At 42.2% G+C, this 27261-nt stretch overlaps 1 protein-coding gene across 2 annotated transcripts in view; it reads left to right on the top strand.

Moving 5' to 3' along the window:
- The window catches only part of fto (FTO, alpha-ketoglutarate dependent dioxygenase), a 120889-nt gene that overhangs the window by 20857 nt on the left and 72771 nt on the right, over positions 1 to 27261 (top strand). Inside the window, exons 3-7 of one of the 2 annotated variants that reach the window (XM_022746324.1) lie at positions 46 to 1081; positions 3582 to 3707; positions 9080 to 9159; positions 9721 to 9864; positions 16108 to 16227. In XM_022746324.1, the coding sequence (XP_022602045.1) occupies positions 46 to 1081; positions 3582 to 3707; positions 9080 to 9159; positions 9721 to 9864; positions 16108 to 16227 (1506 nt within the window). The remainder of the gene's footprint in view (positions 1 to 45; positions 1082 to 3581; positions 3708 to 9079; positions 9160 to 9720; positions 9865 to 16107; positions 16228 to 27261) is intronic. The other variant, XM_022746332.1, reaches the window with a different exon arrangement.

Raw genomic sequence — 27261 nt, 5'->3', positions numbered from 1 at the left:
TTTTGTCACATTGTCATTATGATTCAAATGACATCTGTTTCCCAGTGGGACTCCAGTTACACTGGCCTGGTTCTGAGGAGATCCTGCTCGCTGCCTGCCGAGCTCCATGGTCAGGTGCAGGCGGCTCTGCTCACCCTGAGAAGCAAGGGCTGCCTCCTGAGGGATCTGGTTCGTGTCCGTGACAGAGACGTGTTCACTGCCGTGTCACGAGCTCTGCTGGGTGAGCCGGGCCACACCTATCGTTATCTGGACACACGGCTCTTTGCCATCCCCTGGCACAGTGAGGACACTGAGGTCAAAGGACAAAACTGTTGTGACCCTGACTTGAGATCTGCTTGCAAGGCATTGTGGGAGCTTAACACCTTCTTCTGCTCTGACGTGTCTCAGCTGAAGGAAGGAGACAGGCTAACACAATGTGTGAAGGGGGAGATGGAGGCCAAACAGGGTAAAGAGGGGGACACAGAGTCTAAACACAGTGAAGACTCCAAGAACAGTGAAGGAGGGGACTCAGAGTCCAGACAGAGTGAGGAGGGGGACACAGAGTCCAAGCACAGCGAGGAGTGGGACATTGAGTCAAAACACAGTGAAGAAGGTTGCTCTGGGTCAAAACCAGAAGGGGAGTGGGAGACTGAGTCCAAACACAGCAGTGAGGAGGGAGAGTCCTCCCAGGTCAAACCAAGTGAAACCAGTGTTGCAGCAGGGTCAGAACAAAGTGAAGGGAAATGCCCTGGCTGGGGGTCTAAGGCCATCAGTGACACACCGACTGAACCTGTGGGACTAGGGGCCCACGGGAAACCTGTGGCCCAGCTAAAGCACAGCCTGTCAGATTACCACATTGAGGACAAGGAGGAAAAGGCAAGCGGGCAGGGCTGTTCCCAGCCCAGTCCACCACAGGTATGCACCGGTCCGGTCAAGTTCAATGTCACCTTACTCAACTACATGGACCCGGCAGCTATGAGCCAGCTGAAAGAAGAGCCTTACTATGGCATGGGGAAAATGGCGGTAGGCTGGCATCACGATGAGAACCTGGTCACTCATTCGCCAGTGGCTGTTTACAGCTACAGCTGTTATGATGACAAAGGTAAGGGTCAAAGCTAAAATCAAGTACTTTGTCTTATTTAACCCTTTTATTTAAGACTTCAGCACTTTTAATCCAAAGTACATCATGCTAGTTCTTGGCATGTTGTTTCTGAAATTAAGATTCCTTTTTCTCTTTCACTTCAATATCCCATCAACTTATCTCAGTTGCTTTATGGTGGATCAGATGCAGCTAACCGTGTGTATTATGGCCCTACAGCAGCGCTGTAGCAGCTGTAGACATGGCCTCTGGTGAGGCACCCATCAGATCCATCTATGTGATAGTGTCAGGGCATTATCAAATGTCATCACCGGCTTGCTGCTGACAGCCTTATCGCCGACTGTGCGTTGGGAGATCACAGACATTTGGATCTGAGCTCTTAACACACGCTCAATGGTGCGGTCTAACAAACAGGCCTTATCACACACACTGCATCTCATCTAAATCATTTCCCCAAGAAATGATCGATGTGCAATTATCTGATATGGAATAATGAGCCCTGCTTTGAAAAGTGTTCCTGACTGTACTGTATGGATAATACGATGTCTCCTAATTATGGAATGCGCTCTCTTTCAAGAGCTGATCGTATTTGCTGATCGCGTTGATAGAGAGTCTCGGCGAGACAAGAACTTTGCTTTCTAGAGCATATGCAAAACAGCTAAAGAAGACAGTACCACCATATGAAGAATGTTTTGCTTAAAACAAGGTCATCGTGATCAGGTTAGCATAATATACAATGTGAAATACAACCTCATTTTTTAGGAAAATAATCTTCAGAACACTGCTGGTTAAAGAAGCTTCTCTTTGTGATTTGCTCTTTACCATCAAACCAAATTAGTGGATTTCAAAAATAAAAGTCTAATGTCACTCACTAGACCGCCAGAGGATGGAAGGAGAGCAAAACGTGATTTCCTGTTGTGGATGGAGGTAAAAGTGCTGTTGTAGTTCAGCAAACACACTGTACATGGACTGCACAGTTAAAGGTGAGAGCGCTACACAGTCTGCATCTGTGTCTTAAAACTGTAATTTTACAGTGTCACACAGGTGTAGTGGCAACTGCCCTGACATCCCAGCACATTTTACAGCTGGGCTTTCTTCATTGGGGTTTCTTAACCAGAAACACCTGCTCCAGAGGTCTGCTTCGATGATTTGTTCTAAGCCATTTCAACTCTGACCCTGTGAACACGGGCTTCAAACACTACGCCGTAACACTTTGCCGTGCTCAGCAGCTGTGTCTTTTCTAGTTGTGAGTGACCCCACAGCTCTCACAGACTTTAGAGAGGAAAGTCTGAGCAGAGAGCCACAGAGATATATTCCAGTTGCTGGTTCTGAGGGCTCCCAGGACCAGCTAATGAAATTGTTACCTTGAGGAATGTTGCACTTTTAGAGAAGAAAGAAACACAGCACCTTAGACATCTTTAGATTTACAGACACTAGATGTTTTGTATGGCACCTGCTTCCTTTGAGAGACTTTTTTATCTTTGAGCAGCCTCACCTTGTTTTTTTTTTTTTTTTTTATTTTATTCAGCCTGCAAAGTGTTCTGAGCCGTGTTTTTCCCAGCTGCGCTGATCCAAAGGAATCTGCCACGACTGAGTGTTTTCCAGCAAGGAGGATGATCTTCCACCATTCCTGAGGCCGTGGGGAGTGCTGTCATTAGCTGGCTCTCAGAGCACAATGGCTGGAAATTAAGTTACTATTTATCCGTGCTGAGCAAAGGAAAAGGCAGCTGTGGGGCAGAGAGGACCAGAAAGACTTTAGTATTGATTTTGCTGAAGGGTGTTGGCCAGCCAGGCCAAATCTTGTTTTCTTAGTATGCCATGTAAGAATGGAAGGAGAGAGAAGAACAGAGGAGGTGGTTACAGTGAATGGGTTCAGAAACAGGAATATCATAGGATACCTGCTGTCTAATAACACACTCACACACACTAAACAACATCAAGGGCTTTTATCCAACTATTTCCTCTTGCACAGCATAATGATAGCATAAAGATCCTGTGCTAACAGCCAATATGATCACAGCAACACATATCATCTTTGCTCGGCTTTTAAGTGATTCTCACTTTCTGGAGGCAGACATCTTACATCCATTGTTTGGGTGGTATGGATTTAATCATTTCATTCCTTAGTATTTAAAGTGGCAGTCCTTTATTTTGCTTAATTTTACTTTTTTTTTTTCTGGCTGCATCTTTGCTGATAAATGGTCAATGGGTGCTGAATTACACAGATTTGACTTGTTGTTATCACTGTTTTTTTAATTTATTATATTTTCAGTTTCAGATGTGGAAAAATAATAATAAAATTAATTAATAAAATTAATATTGTATTAAATCATTTGATTTATAAAGTGATTAGACACATGTATTTCCATAACAATGTCGGAAATATAAGTGCAAGTGTTTAGTTTAAGTCATAGTGGATGAAACTATCCGCCCAGTGCCTGGAATGTGAATATAAATGCAAAATGCCAATGTTACAGTGAGTTGGGTTGTGTATGACTGACAGGTGAGAGCAGTGAGGGAGGCAGCGGTGAGAAGGCATGCTGGAGGATTGGGCTCAAGGTAGCCTGGGACATCCACACACCTGGCCTGATGCTGCCACTGGAGTCTGGAGATTGCTATTACATGAGAGGTACTAAATCTTACTCTATAAACACACACGCAGACACACACACATGCGCATGTAAACACGTTGCTCACACAACTCAGCCACATTCACCACCATGTCTGACTTTGGGAGGAAGGAGCACTTTTATTACCCTGTGTTTTAGTGTTTCTTGTACTTTGTCCCAAATGACCCATGCCAGCAGGATGCACTCCACTCTCACTCCCATGCTCTATCCTCTTCTTCCAACCCTCTCTGCAGGAGAAATGGAGCTGAGGCGTGTATGTGTGTGAGCGGGGTTACTTGGCCCGAACACGGAGCTTTAAGGTTCCATGAAATTGTGTGCATTAGAGAGGTTAGGAAAACCAAATGTTATTTTTTGAAGTCCTGTGACCCAGAGCTGACTATGTCTCAATGGAGAGGACAGACAGCGAGCCACAGGGGTGTAAATCATAGCTTAATGCTTTTGGCTGCAGCAGACACCTCCACCCTCCTCTTTTTGGCCTCGTGGGCCCTTCCAGGCTTTCCCATATTTTCTGAGTGTGAGGACATTTATCCACATCACAGCAGAAGCTTGTGTTCAGCTGTACAAGAAGTTAGGACCCCTGGTTGGATGGATGGATGGGGGATTTATTATTTTTCAGGGCACTCTGCTTCCATAAGTATATAATGATAGACAAAGAGTAAAATCTTGAGTCAGTCCTCCCTTTGTCTGCTCAGTCAATTACTGCATTTTGTTTTGTTTCAAAATTAAACAACAGATATATTTCATTTAACCCAGTTGTTAAAGCATTTCTTTACCACTTTTATTCTGCAATTTGTTTTTTCTAGTTCTCTTGTAATGCAGTCCTTGTCACCACCAACTGTTGTGGACAGACATGTGTCTCCTCTGATATACAATCTGTTCCAAAACTGCGTCTTTCCACCTGCTGGCCTCACACTTTAACAGCATAACCGTACCCAATGTTTACATAAAAATCAATACTAAAACTAAAAAGAAAAAATCCTTTATTTACTTATGTTCTTATTATGCTATCTAATCTGTTATCCATCGACATATGTGATAATATATTGCATATGTATTTGACCTTGTGATTAGAGAGGCTTTCATGTGATTAAAAGATCACTGTTCTGATCCCTTCAACAGCAAGTATCCATCTGGTATACAATCACATATGCTGTCAGTGTTTTTTATGATGCGACTGAACCCCTACCTGTGCTCTCTGCGTAAATGTCATAAATAAACTGCTAAGATTTACAGCAGCTTTCAGAAGTTTTTAAACGATGTTAAGGGTTTAGAGTCGGGACAATGTAGCTGACATAATATCAAATACATTTTTGGAGGAAATATGCTCCATATAAAGTCTTTTCTGTTCTGTTTTTTGTTGGGTTTCGTTTTGTTTTATAGCAATAGAGCCCATTCTAACCTCTGATAATATTTTTACAACAAAACATATAGTTCCTCGACAAGAGGTTTGGATTAGCCTCAAGAAAATTGTAATAGTACTTAGGAATGCGTGCAATATTTACCTCAGTATTTTACAACATTTGTGCATGTCCATACAAAAAAGAAAAGTATCCTTTTTGTATGGACATGCACAAACACATGGACTGTCCAGATGTTGGACGGGTACAGTACCTGGTACTCACAAAGGTGAATAGCATCAAATGCCCCATACATTGCTGTATTATAAGTGACTGGATTCTGGTATCATTAGCTTAACTACAGCAAGTGAGAAATTGTTTTGTTAGCATTTGGAAAACATCTAAATTACACAGTTACACAGTCAGCTGCTTTAATTGTACAGTCAAGTTTTAACATTGTGTCTGAAGTCATTGTACTTCTTTGATAAACAGAACAATTCCTAATGAGTTGTTGCAAGGTTGTTACTAGTTGTTACAAGTGTTGGCAGTGGAAAGGTTATTGTTTGCCACTTGAGGAGCTTTTTTCATAGTGACAGTCGATATATTGATATATATGAGACCAAAGCAAACAAAATATTGAATCTATATATCATTTAACACATCTGTAGCGCCTTCAGAAAGTAGTCAAAACCCGTCCCTTTTTGGACACTTTATTGTTTTGTAGATTTAATTTTTGATGGATAAAATTGCCATTTTTGCCCATAAATCTACACTCAATAATTCATAATGACAAAGTGAAAACATGTTTTTAGAAATGTTTGCAAATTTATTAAAGAAAACTGAAACCTCAGATTCTCAAAAATTATTCAGATGCTTTGCTATAACTCCAAATTGTGGTCAGTTGCTTCTTCTTTGCTTTAATTATCCTTGAGATGTGTCTTAACTTGAGTCCACCTGTAGCAGACTGAATTGACTGGATGTAGTTTAAAAAGCCACACACCTTTGAATATATGGTCCAACAATTTACATTGCGTGTCAGGACAAAAACCAAGTCAAAGGAACTCTCTGTCGACCTCTGTGGTACAATTGAGGTGAGGCACAGATCAGGGCAATGGTATATAAACCATTTCTAAAGCTTTGAATGTTCCCAGGAGAATCTTCTCCATTTCAATACCTGTGAAATGGAGAAGTTTGGAACCACCAGGGCTCTTATAAGAGTCTGGTCAAACTGAGTGGCCGGGCAAAAAGGGCCTTGGTCAGGGAGGCAACCAAACAGGTTCTCTTACAGAAGTTCTCTGCAGAGATGGTAGACGGAAGTCATTTTGAGTAAAAGGTATATGACAGCTCACTTGGAGTTTGTCAAACAACATTTAAACGACTCTGAGGGCACGAGGAAAAATATTCTCTGGGCTGATGAGACTGAATCCTTTCAGCAGAATTTCAAGCACCATGAGACACCAGGCACAGCTCATCACCTGGCTAACACCATCCCTATGGTGAAGCATGGTGGTGGTAGCATCATGCTAAGGGGGGGGGGGGTACTTTTCAGCTGCAGGGACAGGGAGACTGGTCAGAATTGAGGGAAGAAGACTGGAGCCAAATACAGAGAGTTCCTTGAAGAAAACCTGCTCCAGAGTGCATGCCACCTGAGCCTGGAGCGACGGATCATCTTTCAGACTTAAACGCCATAGAACATCTGTGTAGAGACCTGAAGATAGCAGTTCACAGACGCTTCCCCTCTAATCTGATGACGCTTGAGAGGATGTGCGAGGAAGAAATGGATAAACTGCCCAAATCCATGTGAGCAAAGGTCGCAGAGACTTACCCAATTGTCTGCAGATCTTCTACAAATACTCTTGTAAATGAGAGATTTTAGTTTTTGATTTTTAATAAATTAGCACAAAAAAACATGTTTTCATTTTGTCATTGTGGACTATTGAGTGTAGATTGATGGGTAAAAATGGCAATTTTATCCATTTACTAATTTAATGCAACACAATAATGTGTGCAAAAAGAGAAGCCACTTCCTGAAGCCGCTGTATCCAACTGAACATTAGATTACCTTTCGATTGTATCTACATTATGTTAGAGTGGCTGGAGTAGCTTTCACATATGCCACTAGTAAGTGTTTTTCAATCTCAATCATTTCTTTCGCAAGTAAGGAATAGGAATAGGAAGGTTTTAATGAATTCCTGAAGTTGACTCTTTGAAGCTGCTATGTTTTCATCTGAGAGCAGTGATGTCTGTACCCAATATTCAGCTTGAAAGGGCTTGAAGCCGACCTCCTTTAGCTGGATAAGATTTACAATAGAACAGTCAGTTTCAGGCCAACCATGATAATAGAGTGATGGGCTGTTGTGCAGACCATTCTAATGGGACTTGACTGTCGCGGATCAGTGGGGATTTATGCTCCACTTGGTGAGTACGCCCTTGAGAGGCCAACTGCTGCACAACGATAGCGGCTCACACAGTCCTTGGCCGTCTGTCGCTTTGTCGGTCTACCTGCATTAAAGACTTGGCACGGTGCGCGGACATGTGCGCGCACCTATAAATTTGCACAACTCGCATGCACAAAAATAAATGCTCTCACACATGCAAAGAATGCGCTCCCCCTGCTTATTGAAGGGAGGATATGCCTCCCCTCCCATTTCAAACACACACACACACACACACACATGCACACACACCGACAGAGCGATCACCACTAAACCAAGTGTTAAAATATATTGTACCAGTGTTTTAGTGACACACACCGTATGATAAGTAGTTTTGTGGTATTAAAAGAAAACGACAGTGGTGTATGACCACAGACACCATAATGTCTTTTCAGCACCATTTGTCGCCGCCTGGCCCTTTTGAACTGCTAATGTCTGAGCTGCTGGAGGCAAATTGAATCACCATCATTTCCACCCAAATGGAATTTCAGTGGTTAAAAAAGAACAATGCAAGTCTTGACACCGGGCCTGTTCAATAATCAGATTTCCAGCTCCCAATGCACAGGGGGACTGGAGAAAAGAGTTGACCCAATATATTTAAAAGCCTGCTTCCTGGAAAAGGAGGACAAGTGGCAGCAGGCGCAGGGGTTGAAAGAAAGATAAATATTTATTACAGTTATCGAGTTTGCCTCTACTCCCTCCTGATCCCACTGACGCATCAGACGCGCCAAGAAAAGAACAGATTGATGGAGATAATTTGTTATTGGATATAAACAGTTTTAAAGACGCAGAGTAATTCTGCCCAGAGACCTAATCCTTCACAATCTCATCAGGGTGAAGAAAACACCGGCAAGTTGTTTTGTTTGTCACCATCTTTTTTTTCTCCCACCAAACAATAATATCTTTCTCCCAAAGCATTTGGCTGTTTGACTTTCAAATCACAGGCATTAGCCGGTGTACTCTTGCTCAAGGCGGGTGTAAATATGCACATGTGCTGTGAATGACAGCTCTGTCATGGCTAAATTAATTATTGGTATGAGGCAAATAATGGCAGAGCTGAGAAACATCTATACACACAAAGAAACACATGGAGGGATACACAGGAAACAGCAGTAAGGCCTCTTTGTAAAGCTCCTGTGATATTGGACAAATGTTTGTTGGTATGGCTCTTCCATCTTGACAGATTGAGCGCGATCTGGTTTTGTTTGGTAATTAAAATTATAGTACAATGCTGCTCATTCTATTTGATTCGGTGCTGGACCACGCGCAATCTGTCTGAGAGAACAAGATGATTTAGTTGTCATGTTCCTTCATGCTCTGCTTCTCATCTGTTTTTCTGTTGTAATCAGTTCTTTTTCTTTTCATGTTCTCCTTCTATTCTTTATTACAATTAATTCAAACTAGATCAAAATATGAAATCTTCACTCTTATCCTATTCTTGGAGCTGCTCTTTTGTGTTCTCCAGTGTTTTATTTTCTGTTGGATAAATATTCTGTTCTGGACGCTTCTCTTGTTTACTGTTCTTCGCTGCTCTTTTGATGATTACTTGGTGGTGTTGGTAGAGTGCTCTGATAGTTTCCTCTTCCCTGTATTTGCCAGATGACCTGAACAGTACCCACCAGCACTGTGTCCTAGCTGGAGACACTGCACGCTTCAGCTCCACGCACAGAGTGGCCGAGGTGAGAAGCAAACAGGCCGAAAAGGGAAAACACAGAGTTTGAAATTTGTTGTGAAAACGCTGCAGAAGCGTGCCCACTGTCCCCTTCGGTTTCTCTAAGGACGGCTGCAGGTGCTTACACGCTGTTTGTGGGCAAAGACTGCGTATGGATGAAAACACTGTGTCTTGTGAACAACAATGACAAAATACAAAAAAAAAAGTGATGTATTCAGTGAAATGGAAAGTGATATCTTATGAGTGGAAAGAAATGTATAATTTAAGTGTGCATAAACATCACAGGCTATGATCAGTTTAATAAGAGCTTTACAGTTTTTAAAAGACAAGCATAGTCTAAAATGTATTCAAATGTACAGTACGCTTATATAGCCCTTTGTTTTTGGATTTAAAATAAAGTGATGCCGACAGCAGCATCATTAGGATCATGAGGAGTCAAGTACAATTTGAGGGTTATTCATCACGACCTCTCCTACCTGGTAGTTATTTTCACTTGCTACACAAGTTCAAGGCTTTAGGTAAACCCTGCATGGCAGTTATTTGTATCACACTGTCCCTTTCCTACCAGTGTTCCAGTGGGACCCTGACCTACATCCAGTCACGCTGCCAAGAGGCCCTGTCCAACCTGCACACTGACCCAGAGACAGGCTCCCACAGCTTGCTGGCCCTGCTGCCGACAACGCTTCAGCACTGTGAGGAGATTCACAATGAGGTGGGGACACGGCGGTGTGTTTTCAAATGCTTGTGTTCATGTCTGTCTGTATATGTGTGTGTGTGTGTGTGTGTGTGTGTGTGTGTGTGTTTTGGATGATTGGGCACACATTTGTCTTTGGGTTTTTGCATGATTTCATTTGTGAGTGTGTGGAACTGTTAACATTTATTTGTACTGGCACTGTTAAGTCTGTATAGGTGTTGACTTTTTTTTCACTTGTCGAAACCTGTCGTCACCCTGGTTTCCTCTGACCTGCCACTATTTATGTACCAGGAAATATCTGAAGCTTGTTTTGGCCTCGTGGAGAACCAGACGAGTGATGTTTGCCAATGTGCCAAAAAAGTTTCTAGAATAATATGCCAGTCTTTGAAAGTTTTCCTATATTTTTCTGTGATCATGAACCTGCCTGATACTATCTGAATTGTCCTGATGCTTTAATCCTCACCCATCTGGTGCTCCAGGGAGGTTAAAATGTCTGAGAACCATTTGCAAATGTGCCAGGATTTCATCAGGACAGGATCACAGAAATTGTCATGAAATATGAAGAAATCATTCTCAGAGCTACTGAAAACTCTGGTGTTCTCATGAATAACATGGATAAATATCTAATTGGGGAATTGAATTTATTTGAACAAACTTGCATTTGTGCTCTGGATCCAGACAGGCAGAGAAATCACGACTTAAATAATTGACCTCTCAAACAATACTGCTGTACAAGTAATTAAAAGTGTGCTTGCTATGGTTTGATATGCCTTTTCCATTTCCTTTGCATCATGGGAGCTCTTGGCCATGCTGGCGGTCCTCTGATAACAGGTTAAAGCTCTGTAAACAACAGAATGGGAGCTCGCCAGCTTTCCACCTTCTACTTACCTTGTTGTTTCTACTCAGGGAAATGCCTCCAATATGAAATCCAGGTTGTTCTCATTTGTCCTGGCCTGTGATGGATTGTAAGGCAATAGCCTCTCCATATGTTATCTAAAGATGGAGTCACGCCCCGCTCCCCTCCCTCACCCCCTTTCACACAAAACAATGAGTGATGCTGGCTTGGGGTATTGAGGGATGGAGCGAGGTCAAAAACAGAAGAACGTGAGGGGCCGTCTGTGGCGCCACCAACCTCCTGTGTTAGCTTGCCGCAGGCCAACAGTTAATATAGCACTTCACCTCTCCCCCTCTTACACCCCTGGGCTCAAAGCACACATCCGAGCACCCAGGCCCCTCAGCGGGACGCCATGACAGATGAGTCTGACGTAAGGTTGTTTAAAGGTTGTAGACAATATTAATTATTCAGCACTGCCAAACAATAGGGCTGTCTGTGTCAGGAGGAGTGCTGCGCTAGTCAAACTAGCAGCACCTGCTAGCTTGCCGCATAGCGCCACAGGATTACCGAGCGTAGGCCCCCAACAGGAGGGCAAGGCAGGTTTATTTAGGAGAACAGGATGCTATTTATAAAGTAGCAGGTGTATGTGTATGTATGTGTGAGTATTTAAGTAAGGGGGGGGGGGCTGCTCTCGGGGGCTCAAGCCTACCCTACGTGGCACTCGCAATGATCGATGTGGCCATTTGTTTAGAGTTGCCCACGAGAGCAGAACACCCACTTAAATGATGTATTGTTGGTGGAGTTATTTATGATGGCGGCACACTTTGGCGCTTGGCGAGTGCATATTGCGCAGGTCGTGTTTGACATGGACGACCAAGGAGCGAACAAGCCTGAGATGTGCAGGCAGCCTGACCTGAGCAGTGCCTTATGGGCCTTTCCTTAAAAAGTGCTAAACAGCAAGCGAGCAGCGGCTGACGTGTCATGGATATTGTGCGATGCGGTGCAGCGGGAGGGGGGAGTGGAGGTTGACACTTGTCAGAGGCCGTGGGCGGGTCTGACGATGATGAAGCAGAGCGTCTGCCATCTGAGTATGAGTGTTTGGGGATGGGGTGGGATGTCGAGTTGTAGTAAGGGTTGATGGGAGACAGAGACAGAAATGAGGAAAACTGAAGTTCCCACCTGTTTGTTAAGCACGGTCCTTTTCACTGTCTCTTTTTAATCTTACCTCCTGTCTTAGGTGGTTGGGGGGGTAGTCTAACATAGCATCGCCACACGGCCCCCGTGTGCATGTTTGGCTTTGAAATGCTAATCCCAGACACAAACGTCTTGTCTCATTTAAAGCCACTGTGTCACTTCCCAGGTGGGTGTGTGACAGAGTGCCCTGAGGGACCCCCTCTAATGATGCTAGTCCCCCCACAGTAAATATTGAAGGGTGGGACAAGGTTTCCGCACATGTTCTGGCAGAAAGTAAACTGTGTGGAAGCAGGGAGTGTGTGACCTTCTTATGTCCTCTTCCAGGCCAGAGTGTGTCCCCAGGCTCTCAGGTCTCTGCCTGGCTTTGGAGCACCTTAGCTGAGGGGCTTATAGTGGCAATATCATTGTAATCGTATAAATCACTTCTCAATAGTTTTGCCAGCAGTTTGTAGTCTGTGCTTGTTATTCCTCTTGTATTTACCAGGTTTATTACCCTTTAACACTGTTTTTAATTCATGTGAGACATTTTTATTGTTCATCCTGCAGGTTTATTGGGTTTTTTAATGTCTTTGTACTTTGTAAGTTTGCTTTGAAAGTGCTACACAAATAAAGATCTACCCACATCTACCCCTGTTCTGAGTTCTGCAATATCATGATTTAGCCAGAGATTTCCTTTTGTTTTTTTTTTTTTTTGTTTTGTTTTTTTAAGATTAAATGAACTGATTCAATTCTAATTTAATGATATTAGTCACGTTGGTGTGAAGGAGCTCTTCTCCAGTGGCAGCTAAGACAGCAGGATCGCTTCTACCTATGTCTGTGGCCCAGATAGGAATGGAAATGCATATGCAGCAACGTGTGGATGTACAGTGTAACCTAGCTTTAGTGGGACCACTCTGGCAAGTGTGTGATTCTCGTAAATTGTGTGCCTGGTGGCTCTCAGAAACCTGGGTGGACCAGTTCTCCCGGCTGATGTGTGAGGAGGCCGGGAAAGGTAAACAGAGGACGGCAGAGTGGGATCGATCCCACTCTCATCAGCTCCAACCTCAGGGCCCTGGCCTGGAAATTGATTGGACCCGCTCAGGGAATACCGTGAAGGTGTGGAAAAAATCGTGCCTCATTAAATGGGAAAAAAGGGGGCTAGTTGGTTTTAACTCCAGAGTTGCTATGGTGGGCGGCCGGTCGACTAATGTGGGGCTAATGTGTAGTTAGTGTGTCCATCACCTGGGGAGATGACAGCAACTGCCGCAGGGGAGCCACTAGCTCCCCTCTCGCTCCCCTGCGCCGTCTCAGAGAAAAACTAGCCCTAACAACCACTCTCTCTTTCGCACACACTTTCGATCTGTCTGCCTGGATAGGTGGCATTTAGTCAGAGTTCCCCTCTTGGTAACTCTCAGCTGGGTGGCCAGACTCCAAATGCCACATTGGCCAGCACTCCTCAGTCGCTTTAGATGGCCTGCTTTGTGGCTGCCGCTGGCCTGCGCAGTGGGGGACAGGCAGCCATGTCAGCTCAAAGTGTAGACACAGGTTGGTTTCTTCTCACTAAAGGACAGGCAGACAATCAGAGAGATGGAAGGAGGGACAGACAGAGAGAAAAGGACGTCCGATATCAGCGTTCAGAGGCTTTGTTGTGTGTTTGAGCTGTAGTGATCGAAGGGGAGTGGATTTGGAGGGTGTTGAAGGGACCATAAAGGATGACATTTCTTTGAAGGGTGGGTTGTATGGAGTGACTGAGAGGCTGCTGAGCAGTGCCACTGGCTGTGTATTCTCCCTGACATGCCTCAGTCCTTGCATGTCATCCCTGCTGTGATCAGAGCCTTTTGGAAGCAAATGGCAGGATGATTCTGCGCGCAGCTTCGACACAAGGCAGGCCTCACTCAAGTTGTTTGTGCAAATATTTCTTGCCCTTTGTTTTAACTTGCTCAGGGTGCTGGGTGTAAGGAGACCTGCCTCATAATACAGAGCTATGACCACTAGGAAATTTCAACAATAATATTTCAGGCTCAGTGTTCATACTTTTCTGTGATACTTTTATTAGCATGAACCAGGATATTTGGGACTTGAGTTGAGTTCAAACCTACAGTTGTAGTTGTAGTAGCTTTTTGTACCACAGCCGTGGCACCTGAGGAAAACATCTTTGGAAAGTGACACCCTATATACCTCCGCACCCCTAACATATCTTAATAGTGCACTAAAACAATGCAACATTGCTGGAGTGTTTTGCTTCAGGTGCTGGTGAGACATGAAATATCCAATCCAGCTTGAGTAAAAAATTTGTGAGCACAAAACACTGCACTGTGGTTTATAATCCTATCAAACAGGACTTTACAACACTGGAATATTATCAAAGTGGCCACTATTCTGCCTTTCCTTGTGACAATTGTGAGGTAAACAGTCGGCATACAAAGTCATTCGCGTTATAAAGTCATCCACCTGGGACATGCCAGATGACTGTGGCTTGTTTGACCCTGACCTCCTCCATTGTCACCCCCTCTGCACCAATGGACTAGGCCTCATTGAAATGAATGAGAGGGCTCTGTTTTTTTCTTTTTTTTTTTAATGCAGAGCTAAAATTGATCTGAACTCATTAGCCAGTACAAATTAGTTGTATATGAACATAATTTGTAGGAGACAGGGTTAGATGAGAGTTGATGACCGGCTCATCCAACAACCTGTGCTACATGAATAGAATGATAGGTGCAAGATGCATCAGTGGAACTAAAAACACAGGAAAGTATCCACATTGACCTTCTGAGTCCTGATGGCTTTTGGGGAGAGCTAATACGCTCAAAGCTTGCAGCTCTAAAGCGGGTATTCTGTATACATTGGCTAATGCTCTGTTAGAAGAACAATAAACAGAACAGTTTTCAGAAAGAGAACAATAGCTCTCTCAGTCCCATCTGATATGCAAGCGCTTTGTATGCAACTACATTTTGTGTTGTACAGTTGTCTGCGTCAACATGTAATAGAGCGTGCATTGTTTTGGGTGGATGATGCTTTGTAGGACGTTTTGGGGGAGGGCAACTCGCAGCATCTCGCGTTTACTTTGGCGGCAATTGGGGCAATCTTTGACATACACACTCACATTGGCAATTGTATGCACAGACGTTAACAAAGCCACTAACACACCTATGTAGACAGATACACGCAAGGGCGCAAACACGCTGATCCTCATGCAGGTACAAACACACCAACATGCGCACAGAAAGACATACTTAGAAATAGATAGGCTACACCTGGCTACATGAAGCATCCTTGCGAGGATTAAATCAGCACTTCAAAAGAGCAGGAAAGAAAAACACTCCCAGCGGAGGAGAGGGGAGCAGTTCGGCAGCCGAGACTGTCATCTCCAGACGGAGCGAGGGAGCGGGAGAGGAGGGGAAGGAGGGAGGAGAATGAGGAGAGGAGGAAGAAGGCGGAGTTTTCAGGTGTACTGACTGGAAGGTGTGTGTGTGTGTGTGTGTATGTGTGTGAATAGACATATTTTTATTTGTGTGTGAATATACTGTGTGTGTGTGTTGTCCGTGTGTCTTTAAAGGTGTTTGGTAAAGGTGTGATCAGTGTGAGTCTTATTTGTGGTTGGACTATTTTTCATGCACGTAATTAAAAAAAAATGGGTCTCAACTGTCGTGTTCCTTTCAGAGACCTCGTGAAAAGGATTGAATGCACTTTTAAATAATTTTCTGACCTTTAACATATGCAACATTTCAAGCCAATGAATACGTTTCTCATAGAGTGCAGGGACATTTTTAGATATTTTTGAAATCAGATATTATACATTTTATAAAATTCATTATAATTTTTATGACAAATATAAATGTGCTTGGACAGAAAGGATATTTTTCTTTCATAAATGAGAGATTTACTAGTCGAAATAGGAGACTTACAGCAGCATTTCACAATATGTAATATTATAATTTCATTCTTTACAGGAGGATAAGTAAATAGTGTGTTTGTTGTACAGATTGCATTCTTCAAATATATATTTAGTGAATTAGATTTTTGTTTTACTTGATTGAATTGTTCCAAAGCGACAGATAATTTTGGAATTAATGAAATTGATCAAATGAGGCTAAGAAGCTATTCTCAATGTATTTTTTATAGATATATCTGACTTTATAAAATTTCAGATTGTCTTTCACTTAGATTAGATGAAACTGTGGGAAAATTGTCTGTCTGAACTAGCGTTTTTATTCTATGTGTGTGTGTTTGTGTGCATGTGCACATGCTCGCAGGTGGAGTTCGAGTGGCTGCGGCAGTACTGGTTTCAGGGCCAGCGCTACACCCGTTTCTGCAGCTGGTGGACGAGACCGATGGAGCAGCTGGAGAAAGACTGGAAGCTCATGGAGACCATGGTAAGGCCGCTCAGACGCTCAGTCTGCTGTGTTAGCCTACGTAGTTTACTGAGTATGGCATCGACTCAGTGTCGCTCACTTTACCTTACTAATCCCTCAGTGGTTAAATGAAATGTATTTCTTTCTGTAGAACGACACTTATTTTCTTCCTTGTTTAGGTTTTAAGGACACACCAGTCCTCGGCTTCGCACTGATGCCGTTCCTGTTTTAGAAAATACATGCAAAAAAAAAGAAGGTGTAAATAGTTTTTAAACTAATATATACAAAACCTCTTTCATACGAGAAAATAGAAAACCATGTTTATTTACCCTGATTTTAATAATATATCTGAAGGCTGTATGTAATATACTGTCAATAAAAACATCAACTATCAAAAACATTCTTAAAAGTAAATAATAATAAATATGAAGAAGCATTTTTACCCCTTCCAAAAAAAGAGCAGCTTCAGTTCAGGTTTAGTCTCACTCTGTTATTTAATAAAAAGGGTTTTCACCTTTCTAAATGCTCAACATGCCTCTGCTTGCACTTTTTATACAAATTAAATATGTGATCTTCTGTTCAATAATGCTCCACACAACGGAGGGTGTGTTTAAAAATTACATGATGGATTGTCCAACTTCTCACCACGGTGCATTATTAAGGATGGGTCATGTGTTTGTCATAGCCTCACAGTAGTTTTATTAGAGAGGAGCGTGGGCACACAGCTATTAGTTAGAGAGGAATCACTTAGTAATGTCAGACTCATAATTAAGTCACCGCACAGTTCTGTACTGTACATAAGAGCCATAGACACACACACACACACACACACAAACACACACACAAACACACACACACACACACACACACACACACACACACACACACACACACACACAGTAGATATAAAGCACAAAAACACACACAGATACATGCTTGGTCTCGCCTTCTCTCTCTCTCCCCACAGGTTCTACGCAGTCCTTCTCTCAAAGCTAGATTTCAAAGAGTGTGTGTGCGTGTTCATGTGTGTATGTGTGTGTATTTAACACCCAGACACCAGAAGCAGCAGGGGGCACTCTTGTATCACTGTAGCAGGAGCGGAGGGAACGAAAGAGCTGTGCTCCTTTTTCCTCCCTGCTCTCTCTCCCTCCCTCTCTCTCTCTCTCTCTCTCTCTCTCCCTCTCTGTCTCTTTATGTCTCTCACCCACTCCCTCTGTCTCTGGGAGCTCTCTGTCTCTGTCAGTGTCGAGTGCTGAGCAGTAATCACATCTAATGCTCAGGCGGGGATAAAGACAGGGGCTGGAGGAGAACAGCACTGCTGCTGCTGACGCTGCCCAGCTCTAGTCGTAGTCTCTCTCTCTCTCTCTCTCTCACTCTCCCGCTCCCTCTCTCTCACAGTGAAACAGCCTGGCAGAGGGTGGGTGGGTGTGGGTGTGGGGGAGTTAGTAGACAGGGTCTAAACTCATCTAGAGCTCCACCTCCGGGCCCCGATGAAGTGTGTGATTTGGACCTGTATTTAGAAAAGGGCATCAGTGAAATGTGAGGTCTTTCTCTCTCTCTGTTGCTGTGTCTCCGTCTCTCTCTAATGGATAAGCAAACCATATCCACTATGTGTATTTGTGTGTGTGTGTGTGTGTGTGTGTCTGTGTCCACATCTGGATTTCTGCAGTAGAAACTTAGCATCAGACTTTACACGATGCAGTAAATAAGAAATATTTTTAAGGAAATAAAAAGTGAAATCAATACAATATGATGATTAAATATAAGAATATGGGAATTCTGAAAATTCTGAAAATTCTGTAAATAAATAACTGTGTAAGTATTTATATATTTTACATTTCAAATTACTCCAACTTCAATTTACAATCAAAATTCTCTGACTAAATTATTAATTTCTTAGTGTCGAATCACACAAAAGCAAGTATGTCTTCTGCAGAACTGCGTATTGAACCTATGCAAAAATAATACAGTGGTGAGCGCATAAATGTAGTGATTCACTATTGTGAATAAAGACAACGTTATTGCTCTGGCAAGCAATATTTACATACATGCATCGACCTGTGATATGCTGATGAAAAGCACTTTATAGATGTGACTTATAGATTTTGCTTTTGGAGGTTTTGATAGCTGTGGCTTTTCTGCAGTTAGATTAAAACACATTTCTCTAAATTACTCTTGAGTTATTTAAATGATGTGGGCTCCCCTGTACATTCCTTTATTGCATATATTTTACATTATGAAGCTGGCAATTGACAGCATGGTGTAATTCAGTGAAATGCAAGTGACCTACTGTGTGCAGACACTGTTTGCCATTTATTTATTTGGATTTTTCTGCTCTTGCTGGCAGAGTATATTTTAATACAGCATTATTTTTGTCAAATTTGATATCACCATGGGTTTTTTTAAAATAACAAATATATGTCTCTTTAAATAGGGTTTATAAAATGACACTGTGTTGTTTTATACACTGTGCTGTAGCAATAAAACAGCCTATTGTTTTATCCTGCTAAAATAGCAATACAAACAGCCAGTCTTCCTCTCTTTATTGTCATATTTAGCACACGGTGTTGTGGGATGCGCAGGGCTATGTATGCGTTTGTTAGTCTGTATGAAGAATATTGCAATGTGGGGGGACTAGCTCCTGTTTATGGATACTGTCTCTCCCTGGGGCTCTCTCTCTGCTCCTCAGCCTGTTGTCATGCAAATGCTTATCCTTCCATTTGAATGACATTCTGATAAAATACATAAATAAATATATAAAGAATCGAAACAAAACAAGTCCACTTGCTTGCTCGCCTCTTTTGGTACCTCATGAATTCATGTGGTTCCCTGACAGAAACAAAGAGACGGGCCTCTGAATGAACTTCAAGCGCAGGTATATGTATGCGAATGTCCAGCGAGTGTATAATGTGTGTGTGAGTGAGTGTATTTAAGGTAAAGGTTGATTCTGGAGGTTGGAAAAAGGACATTAACTTAAAGGTTTTACATTCCCCTGTGATCCAGGGTGCTGAGGTCCGTTTAGACCTGCCTAGCTCGCAGCCGTATGTTCCCCTAGGACCCTGCTATCATGGCTATCATACAATGGTGACATTTCCTTAAACTAGCAACAATGAATAGCTTCCGTCTGACTGACAATAGACAGAGAGTCTTGGCTTTATGCAGAATATTTTAAATACCGGTGTGGTATTTTTTTATCTTTCCTCTTTTCACTGTGGGGGAGAAGCGACAGCGTCGAGCCCATGAGCACATCTCCCTTTTATTTATTTATTTTTTTCCTGTCCTGTGTGCGCGTGTGTGTATGTGTGTGTTTGTGTGAGTGTGTGTATGTGTGCGCCATTGATGTTAATGTATGCACTCGGCATGACTTTAATTGATTTAGCAGCTCTGCTTGCACAGTACAGCTTTTTCCCTAATTTGTCACTTTCCTGACTTCTGTGGCTGCTCATCTCGCAACTTCAAAAGCCACCGCGGATGCAAAGAGATTTCAGTGCACTCCGTCTCTCTCTCTCTCACTCACTCTCTCCCTCTCTCTCTTTATGTTCTTTCTTTCTCTTGTTCTCTCCCTCTCTCGCTCGCACTATCTCGCCATATCTCTGCCTCTTTCTCACACTTTCCCCGTTATTTGACAGGAGAACGAGCCTTGTAGATGGAAATCTTTTCAACACATATCAAGGAAATTAATCTACTTTCATAATAAATGGGATCCACTGAGTTGAATACATTTGTATACTTCAAGATGTACAAAACAGGAAGTGGTATCGGGGCCATGTCTTCCTCTACTCCGTTCACCCAGCCTGTCACTCCCTGTTTTCCACTGGTTTGGTCACACACACATGTATGCAGCACACACTCTCTTTTTTTCTCATTGTGTGACAAAATTATCCTCCTCTGATTTATAACAGAGACTGGCTTTTTTCATGCATACCTGCATGTGTGTGTGTGTGTGTGTCTGTGCAGGGATGCGCTTGGTGACCATTTCATCTTCCTCCCCTCACTTTAATGACAGTCTTTGGAAACAATCTGCGCTGCTGAGGAGGGTCACACTGCAATCGTACACAGCCTGGCCCGGTCGCCATTGATAGCTGATTAGGTTATTGGCCTTGTGTGTGGAGGGGTTGGGTGCTCAGGAGGCGGTCGAGGAGGGAGGGACGGAGGGAAGTGAGCTGTAGGGAGAGTCGGTAGAGACAGACAGAGGCAGAGGGGGAGGCAGGAAAAAAAAAAGAGAGAGAGAGAGAGAGAGAGAGAGAGGGGTTGAGTGTGTAGGGTGGAGGAGGGGTGGGGGGTCAATGTAAATGTTATTGCTGTGTGAGCTCATTTGATCAAAGTCCTGGAAAGGTTAAGCGAATCCAATCTGGTTTTGTATGGCAGAGTGGAGACACAGGCGCTAGGGAAGAAACCCCCAGGACGGAGAATGGATTATCATATTGGCGCTGGAGTAGCAGGGGCCTCCGACGGACAGTTTACCCTGCCCGTAATGCGTTTAGACAGCAATTGGCCTTAATAACCTTTATTGACTTCAGCGGGTCAGTGCCAAGAATCTAATTATCAAAGTGTATCAATTTCATTGGAGTTTAGAGTTGCACCGCTCAAAATAATTATTTTAAGGTCGGGCCGGGGCAATTAATCCCCTCTCCACTTATTTGATGGCTTTGTAAAACATTATAAATGTTATGGTTTCTGTTGTGCGTTTCACCGTAAATAATTTCAGGGAGCAATTTTTTGTAATGTATTATTTGGAGAGCTTGCCGTGCCGGTCCGGCTCAGAGAAAAAGACAGCATATTTGGAAAGCCAGGCCAGACCTGAACCGTGTTGCAGATGTTTACCAGCAGTCATTTTTCTCTCTTGCTCGCCGTTTAACTTGCACAGTCGGGCAGAGTTTTATACCCACTTTATATGCACACATGGAACCCAGATTAATTATAAGTGTGAACTAAGCAGTAAACTGTTTAAAGACCATTTTTATTGCTCATTATGAAGCCATTTATTATCTCTTACATTAAATCACACTGTGTTTATGCAACATATTGTTTTGCATTTCAAGCTCTATACTGTGCAAATAGGCTTATACATTTATTATATCCCAATTCTTTGCGGTTCTTACGCATATGTACAGTGTGTGTATGTTTGTGTGTGTGTGTATGTGTGTGTGCGTGTGCGTGCATGTAGGTTTGTTTGTGTCCATGCATGTTTGTGTGTGTGCGTCTGTGCGCAGTGTGTCCACAGCGTGATTGAAGGAAGTGAATGTGCAGCTGCACAGTAGTTTATCCTTCATTGACAGTCAATACGAGCTGTTACCTGGATAGTAGCAGCTGTTTTTCCTTATCACACAACATAGACTAGAGGCCTAATCCACACGTTCATTATTGCATGGCCTTGTTTACCTGCGGCTCTATATTAGCTTGCTTGCTTTGCCCTATTTAGACGGAGCTGTATAAAAAAGAAATTACTCAAAGATTATTGTTATTATTCATTTAAAGAGGAAATATATGGCTGATAATACATTTTACATCACGCAGCAGCTTGTGTTTGGAAATATAAAATGAAAAGAAGCAGGAAGAGACGGAGAGAGAGAGAGAGAGAGAGAGAGAGGGAGACCGAGAGAAGGGAGAAAATGTAGCAGTGCAAAGGTATTTGCAATTCTCTTTGAAGTCCCTATTCAACAGGGTAAGCTGAATTTTCGGCGCTGCCTGATAGTGTTCTGCGTAAATGCTTAAAGCCCTTTAGAGAATTTTCATGGGCAGATATGCGGTGGCTTGAAGGGAGCGTTTATGTTACCTGGAGCCAATGCAGCCCGCAGCTTTGTACCTAAAGATGTACACTAGTAGTGAATGGAATCCCACAGAGGTTTGTCTATGACAGAATCTCACTGCAACATCGCTGTAAGCCAGAGCGGGGAAAAAAGAGCTACCAACAAGTTTAACCCTGTCACTCCTCAGCTGGCGTCTCATGCATGCATATACGCGAACAAAGACACGGAAGGACAAAAACCTGGCAGAGACGCACTAATAAACACACGTACTTCCACATACAATGCAGAAGTTTAAAAGAAAGTTTGTGCTGTTTTCAGTCAACATGTGGAAGAAAGAGTTTGAAATGTAGAGTATTGCTGCAGTTGAAAATTAGATTTTTTTATTCTCCTTTCATGGATTTATTTTGAAGCTATATTGCAATACTACAATATTCAGTTGCTTTTAAATGTTAGTACAATAAAATGTTAAATGTTGGTAGAATAAAATTGGCACATTCATTACAAACACACAGGCATGCACCCTGGGCTGCCAATCATAATTACTTCCGTTGTCATAGTTCATACTGCACCAGTTAATTTCTTCTTCTTGAGTACAATTCCTTGTGGAGCGATTTCTCATTTAAAATGAATAAAATGACTCCTCATATAAGTATGTCATTATTTCTCAATAACAGGATGTAGCTCATTGTCATGAAAGCTGAGGTGTGGAGAACTGTTGCATTTTTGTTTCTACAATAGACTAAGACCTGAGCAAACCTGTCTTGTGGCTGTGGATGGCTGATTTTGGAATGTGTTAGACAAACTTAGCCATTATTGACTCAATGTGGAAACTGCAACTGAAACTATGCCACTTACTGGCATTTATGAAAGAAAAATATCTCATCAAAAAATCCCCCTTCTTTTTCTTTTGTCTTTGTACCCATGCTCGGAGTACACCTCATCTTTACAGTGAGGGTGTGGGGAGTTTTATTGACAGTGGTTTGGATAATTTATTTTGTTTGTCTGTGAATTGTGATGTTGACAGCATTTTTACTGTATCAGCAGGCTTTGCAGGCTGCTTGTCTCGTCTTCTTAGAAAACAAATGAGCACTTTACAGAGACTGATCTGCCTTATCCGCTTAGCAGCTCCCTCAATCCCTGCATTTATTTATTTACTTACTTATTTACTTACTCATTCATTTACTTACCTCTGTATGGATTTGGTTTGATTTCTCTCCCTGTACTCATGGCCACCCCCTCCTCTTCCTCTCCCTCTCTTCATCCTTGGCCCCGATCAGCAAGATAAGCCTTCAGAGGAGGGGAGATAACATCCATTAAAGTGGTAAAGAGGAATTATGGGGCAGCCCAGATTAATCACTGCTCAGCTTAATCGCATTCAGTGCGGACGGCGGGGTTGGCTGCGGGGCCCAGCTTCTTCCTGTGTCATACCAACAGAGAGAGAGATGCAAGGAAGGAGTGTGTGTGTGTGTGTGTATGTGTGTATATGTGTGTGTGTTTGTGTGTGTGTGTTGAAAAGTGCCTTGTTGGGGGAGAAAGTATAAAAAGATGAAAGAGAGATTTCAGAGCATCTCGTGGCAAAGCCCGCCCCTCTTATAGCTGACTAGAGACATTACTACTAACCAGAGCTTGACATATAATTATTCCAGTACTTTGATCCAGGTGTAATTGTTTACTTTTGCAGGCAATCATGTCAAAGTGGTGGAGTAAAATGAATTACCACAGACACAAGAAAACACATTGATTTGTCACTAAAAAACAAAGAAAGTAACTTGAACTCGAGTTCAATTTATGTTGTTTTAGTGCATTATTAATCTTATTGAATATTGAGTACATGGCCACAGCTTGTCTGTCACTGGTTCAATATGTCTCATGTTCAGAAATAGTAATATACACATTGAGATGTGCTGAGCTCTGTAAACCAGAGTGAATAAAAACAGCCCTCATACTCGAAACCATGTGTACGCATTTTTAATAAAAATCATTTGAATCTGAATCTGGATCCTCATCAGGTCCTGGTTGAGATCCTTATTATTGTTTATCTGCATATCAACGGAAATTCATTTCACATTTATTTGTACAGCCCCTAATCACAGCCACAGTCTCCGAGGGCTTCATATCGCCCACACATAGTGAAACAATAAATGAAACTGATTAATGAAAATGAAAACAGCCCACCCCAACTATAGATCCTCAAAGTGAAGAATATAAAATCCCACCCTAAACCTAATTAGCGATAAAAATAGAGCGTATCTTCTTACGATTCTAACAGAGAAAAAAGGCAAGCAGTGTTCAGAAATATTACACACAGGTATGGTCAGAAACCACAGCCTAAAAAATGACATACGTATGCTGTACAAACAACAGACAAACAAAGCAAAAACAAGAGCCAAAGCTACAAATTCAAATATCACTGATACCAAATTACACTTAACATGTCTCAGGCTAAGGCATGACGTCTTTAATGTGTTGAAGATTTGATCAATAATCATCTTTTTGTTCAACTGTCGCAACTAGCGCAGAAAGATAGCAACCACTTAATACCTCAGTACCTCTCTAATGCTTGAAAATCACTGGAGCAGGCATCATGTTGGGGTTTTGAAGTACATAAAGCCTTCTTCAAACACAATGAGTGGGGGGAATGGGGAGATACTGATGGGAAGACAGTGTAAAATTGTTTGATTCGCTTGAAGAGGCGCAAAGAAAAGGGAGATATATGGGAAAAGATTGTTGATGATAATTGTATCACATCTTTGGGGAGGTGTAGGAGGTGGAATGGAGAAAAGAAATTTGGTGGAGTGGGGTGGGGTTGAGGATAGGTGGGGGGGGGGGGGGGATCTTTTTCGGGCTTAGGTGAGGGGAATAGAGAGATAACGGTAAAGATTTAAGTTCCGAGCGTGCGAGGGAAAGTAAACCAGAAAGAAATGAAAAGCTGAAGCTGTAGACAAGGGGATGTGAGTACAGTGAGGAGGAAGTACAAGTCCTGGGAGCATTCTGGGAAGTTCCATGCCTTGTTTTTTTTTTTTTTCTTTTTTTTTGTTTGTTTGTTTGTTTGTTTGTTTTTTTTGTTTCTTGGTCTGTGCACCTTTCAAAACAAGCCATGTACAGTATAAAGAGGATAACCCAACAGAGATCAAACCTGATATGTGTGTTTTCTGGTAAAGCTGATTTTTCCCATGTGAAGTGTGAAAGGAAAATTCCCTTCTTTTTTTACAACCTGTGTCTGTTTTTGTAGTTTGGACTATGAATACTATTGGTTTACTCACAGTTTGCTCATCAGTTTCACTTCTGAGATCCCAATACTGGTAATTGAGCACTTCAGGACGAGACACATCAGTGTTAAGACAAAGCAATTAATTTTTACTCGAAGCATACACACCCAAAGTGCAAGATCAGTAATTCTGGTAACTCAGAGTTACTGTTCAAGATCTAATTGACTTTTACAGCTGACCATTTGGGTAATAACCTTAATTTCACCTTTGTTTTCACTAGACTTGTTAAAAACCTGTCTGGCCACTCACCTTCATGTTGCTTTGTCTACTCTGTTCTAAAGCCATGCCTACCAGTGTTTCTGTGTCCTTACCTTACCTTTGATCAATAAAGGTGGTGAGAAAAAATGTTTCTCATAACCAACATGAATGATGGGTGAACTGAAGAACGTAAGGCCCAGGTCATCACAAGAAAAGAAAATACCATGACATATAATTTTTATTGTTCATTCTTGAGCAGTTTTTTTTTTTATTTTTTTATCTGCACATAGCAAATAAAGCATTTTACTCATGGTCAGGTCACAGGACATGTCAGTGTGCTGTAGCAGACAGGAAGACAGAATCGGCCTTACGCTGGTGATGCTGAGAGTGGCCATCCTTCCAGGTAGTGAAATGCTTCCAACCCTCCTATCCTTCCCATGCTGATAGAGCAATCTGATGGGTGGTGTTAAATGGGTGAGATGTAGGACAGTGTGATTAACGCTAGTCCTTTAGCGGGCCCCGCCTCGCTCCGCTGGGAGTGCCCGATATAGCGCTCATTAATTCCTATTTGTGTGTAATGAGAGGGTCATGTTGGATGTAATAAATGGCTCTTTTATTTGGGTGAGAGCTGCAGGGCGGCATCCTCTCCTGGCTAACAGTCTCATAAACACCCTTTAGCCGCTCTCATCAGCCTCCCTGGAGGGGGGGGTGGGGGTGGGAAATCATGTGTGTTTAGAAACATTCGCAGACTTGAGTAACTTCAACATACTGTATCTCTTTTCCTAGTTTTCACCAACAGACAGCCAGTAATAACACCATATCAGTATCATATATTCAAAAATTTTACCGTTGTCCAAACCATTGTTTGTGCATGGTGGATATTCAGCGTTGCTTCTGACGGTTTACTGGAAATTATACATTTTATATTTTTAGATGTATTTTCCTTTTGTCCTGTTGTTTTTTCATCATATTTTTTTCTCATATTTGAAAGTACAGATCATTTGAAAAATCCTCAGGGGCTGTGTTCAAATGCTGAGCCAAAGTTTCAACACACAGCACAACAAAGCGTTACAGTTGGGGTTAGGCTTCTAGTTCGATACCAAATTTCGATACCTAAGGAGTACACGAGTAAATCTCATCAACATCAGTGAGCCAATAAGCATGAAGCATGCTTGGAGCTATAGATCTAATAAAGGTGATTTGCTGTTTATTTACACAAATATGTTGGAGCGACTTAAGTGACGGAGCTTAAAAATAAAACAAAAGTAACATTAAAATTTGTACCATAACATGTATTGTAATTTACTTTTTGTTGAAATGGAGTTGATAAAATTGGTATTGAAAAAAGTATAGTTAAGAATCAAGATACAATGCAATATAGGTGTGTGATCCATTACAATTATTAGGTGTATCAAGATAGAACTCAGTCTGAAATGTGGTGTATTCACTTTTAATTCCAATTCTTTAGTTAGATTATATCGATATACTCCACAGTGGAATTCTTCTTAAAGCATATCTACTGTTTCTGTTGAACATGAAGTGTTAAATATAAAAACTGCTAGTGTCTGTGAGTTCTTTGCCAGATTGAAGTAGACAGCATTTCATAGAGTATGTGAGTCCATAATCTAGTTATGTGTCACTGCTTCATGGTGTGTGCCATTGTCTACTACTGTATAGCCATGTAGTGTGGAGAAAATCGTATAAGGCAAAAGGGCTGCCCGTCTATATCCACATGGAAGCAGCAGAACACACTCCTATTTTTAGTCACACAATGTATAGTACTTTGAATGATCAGTATGAGGGCTTGAGGTAGAATGATGCAACAGCGAATATATTGA

Source organism: Seriola dumerili, unplaced genomic scaffold (genome assembly GCF_002260705.1).
Source record: "Seriola dumerili isolate Sdu_G_001 unplaced genomic scaffold, Sdu_1.0 BDQW01000003.1, whole genome shotgun sequence".
Taxonomy (NCBI): Eukaryota; Metazoa; Chordata; class Actinopteri; order Carangiformes; family Carangidae; genus Seriola; species Seriola dumerili.
Note: the sequence above shows the minus strand (reverse complement) of the source record. Positions and strands in the feature narration are given on the sequence as shown.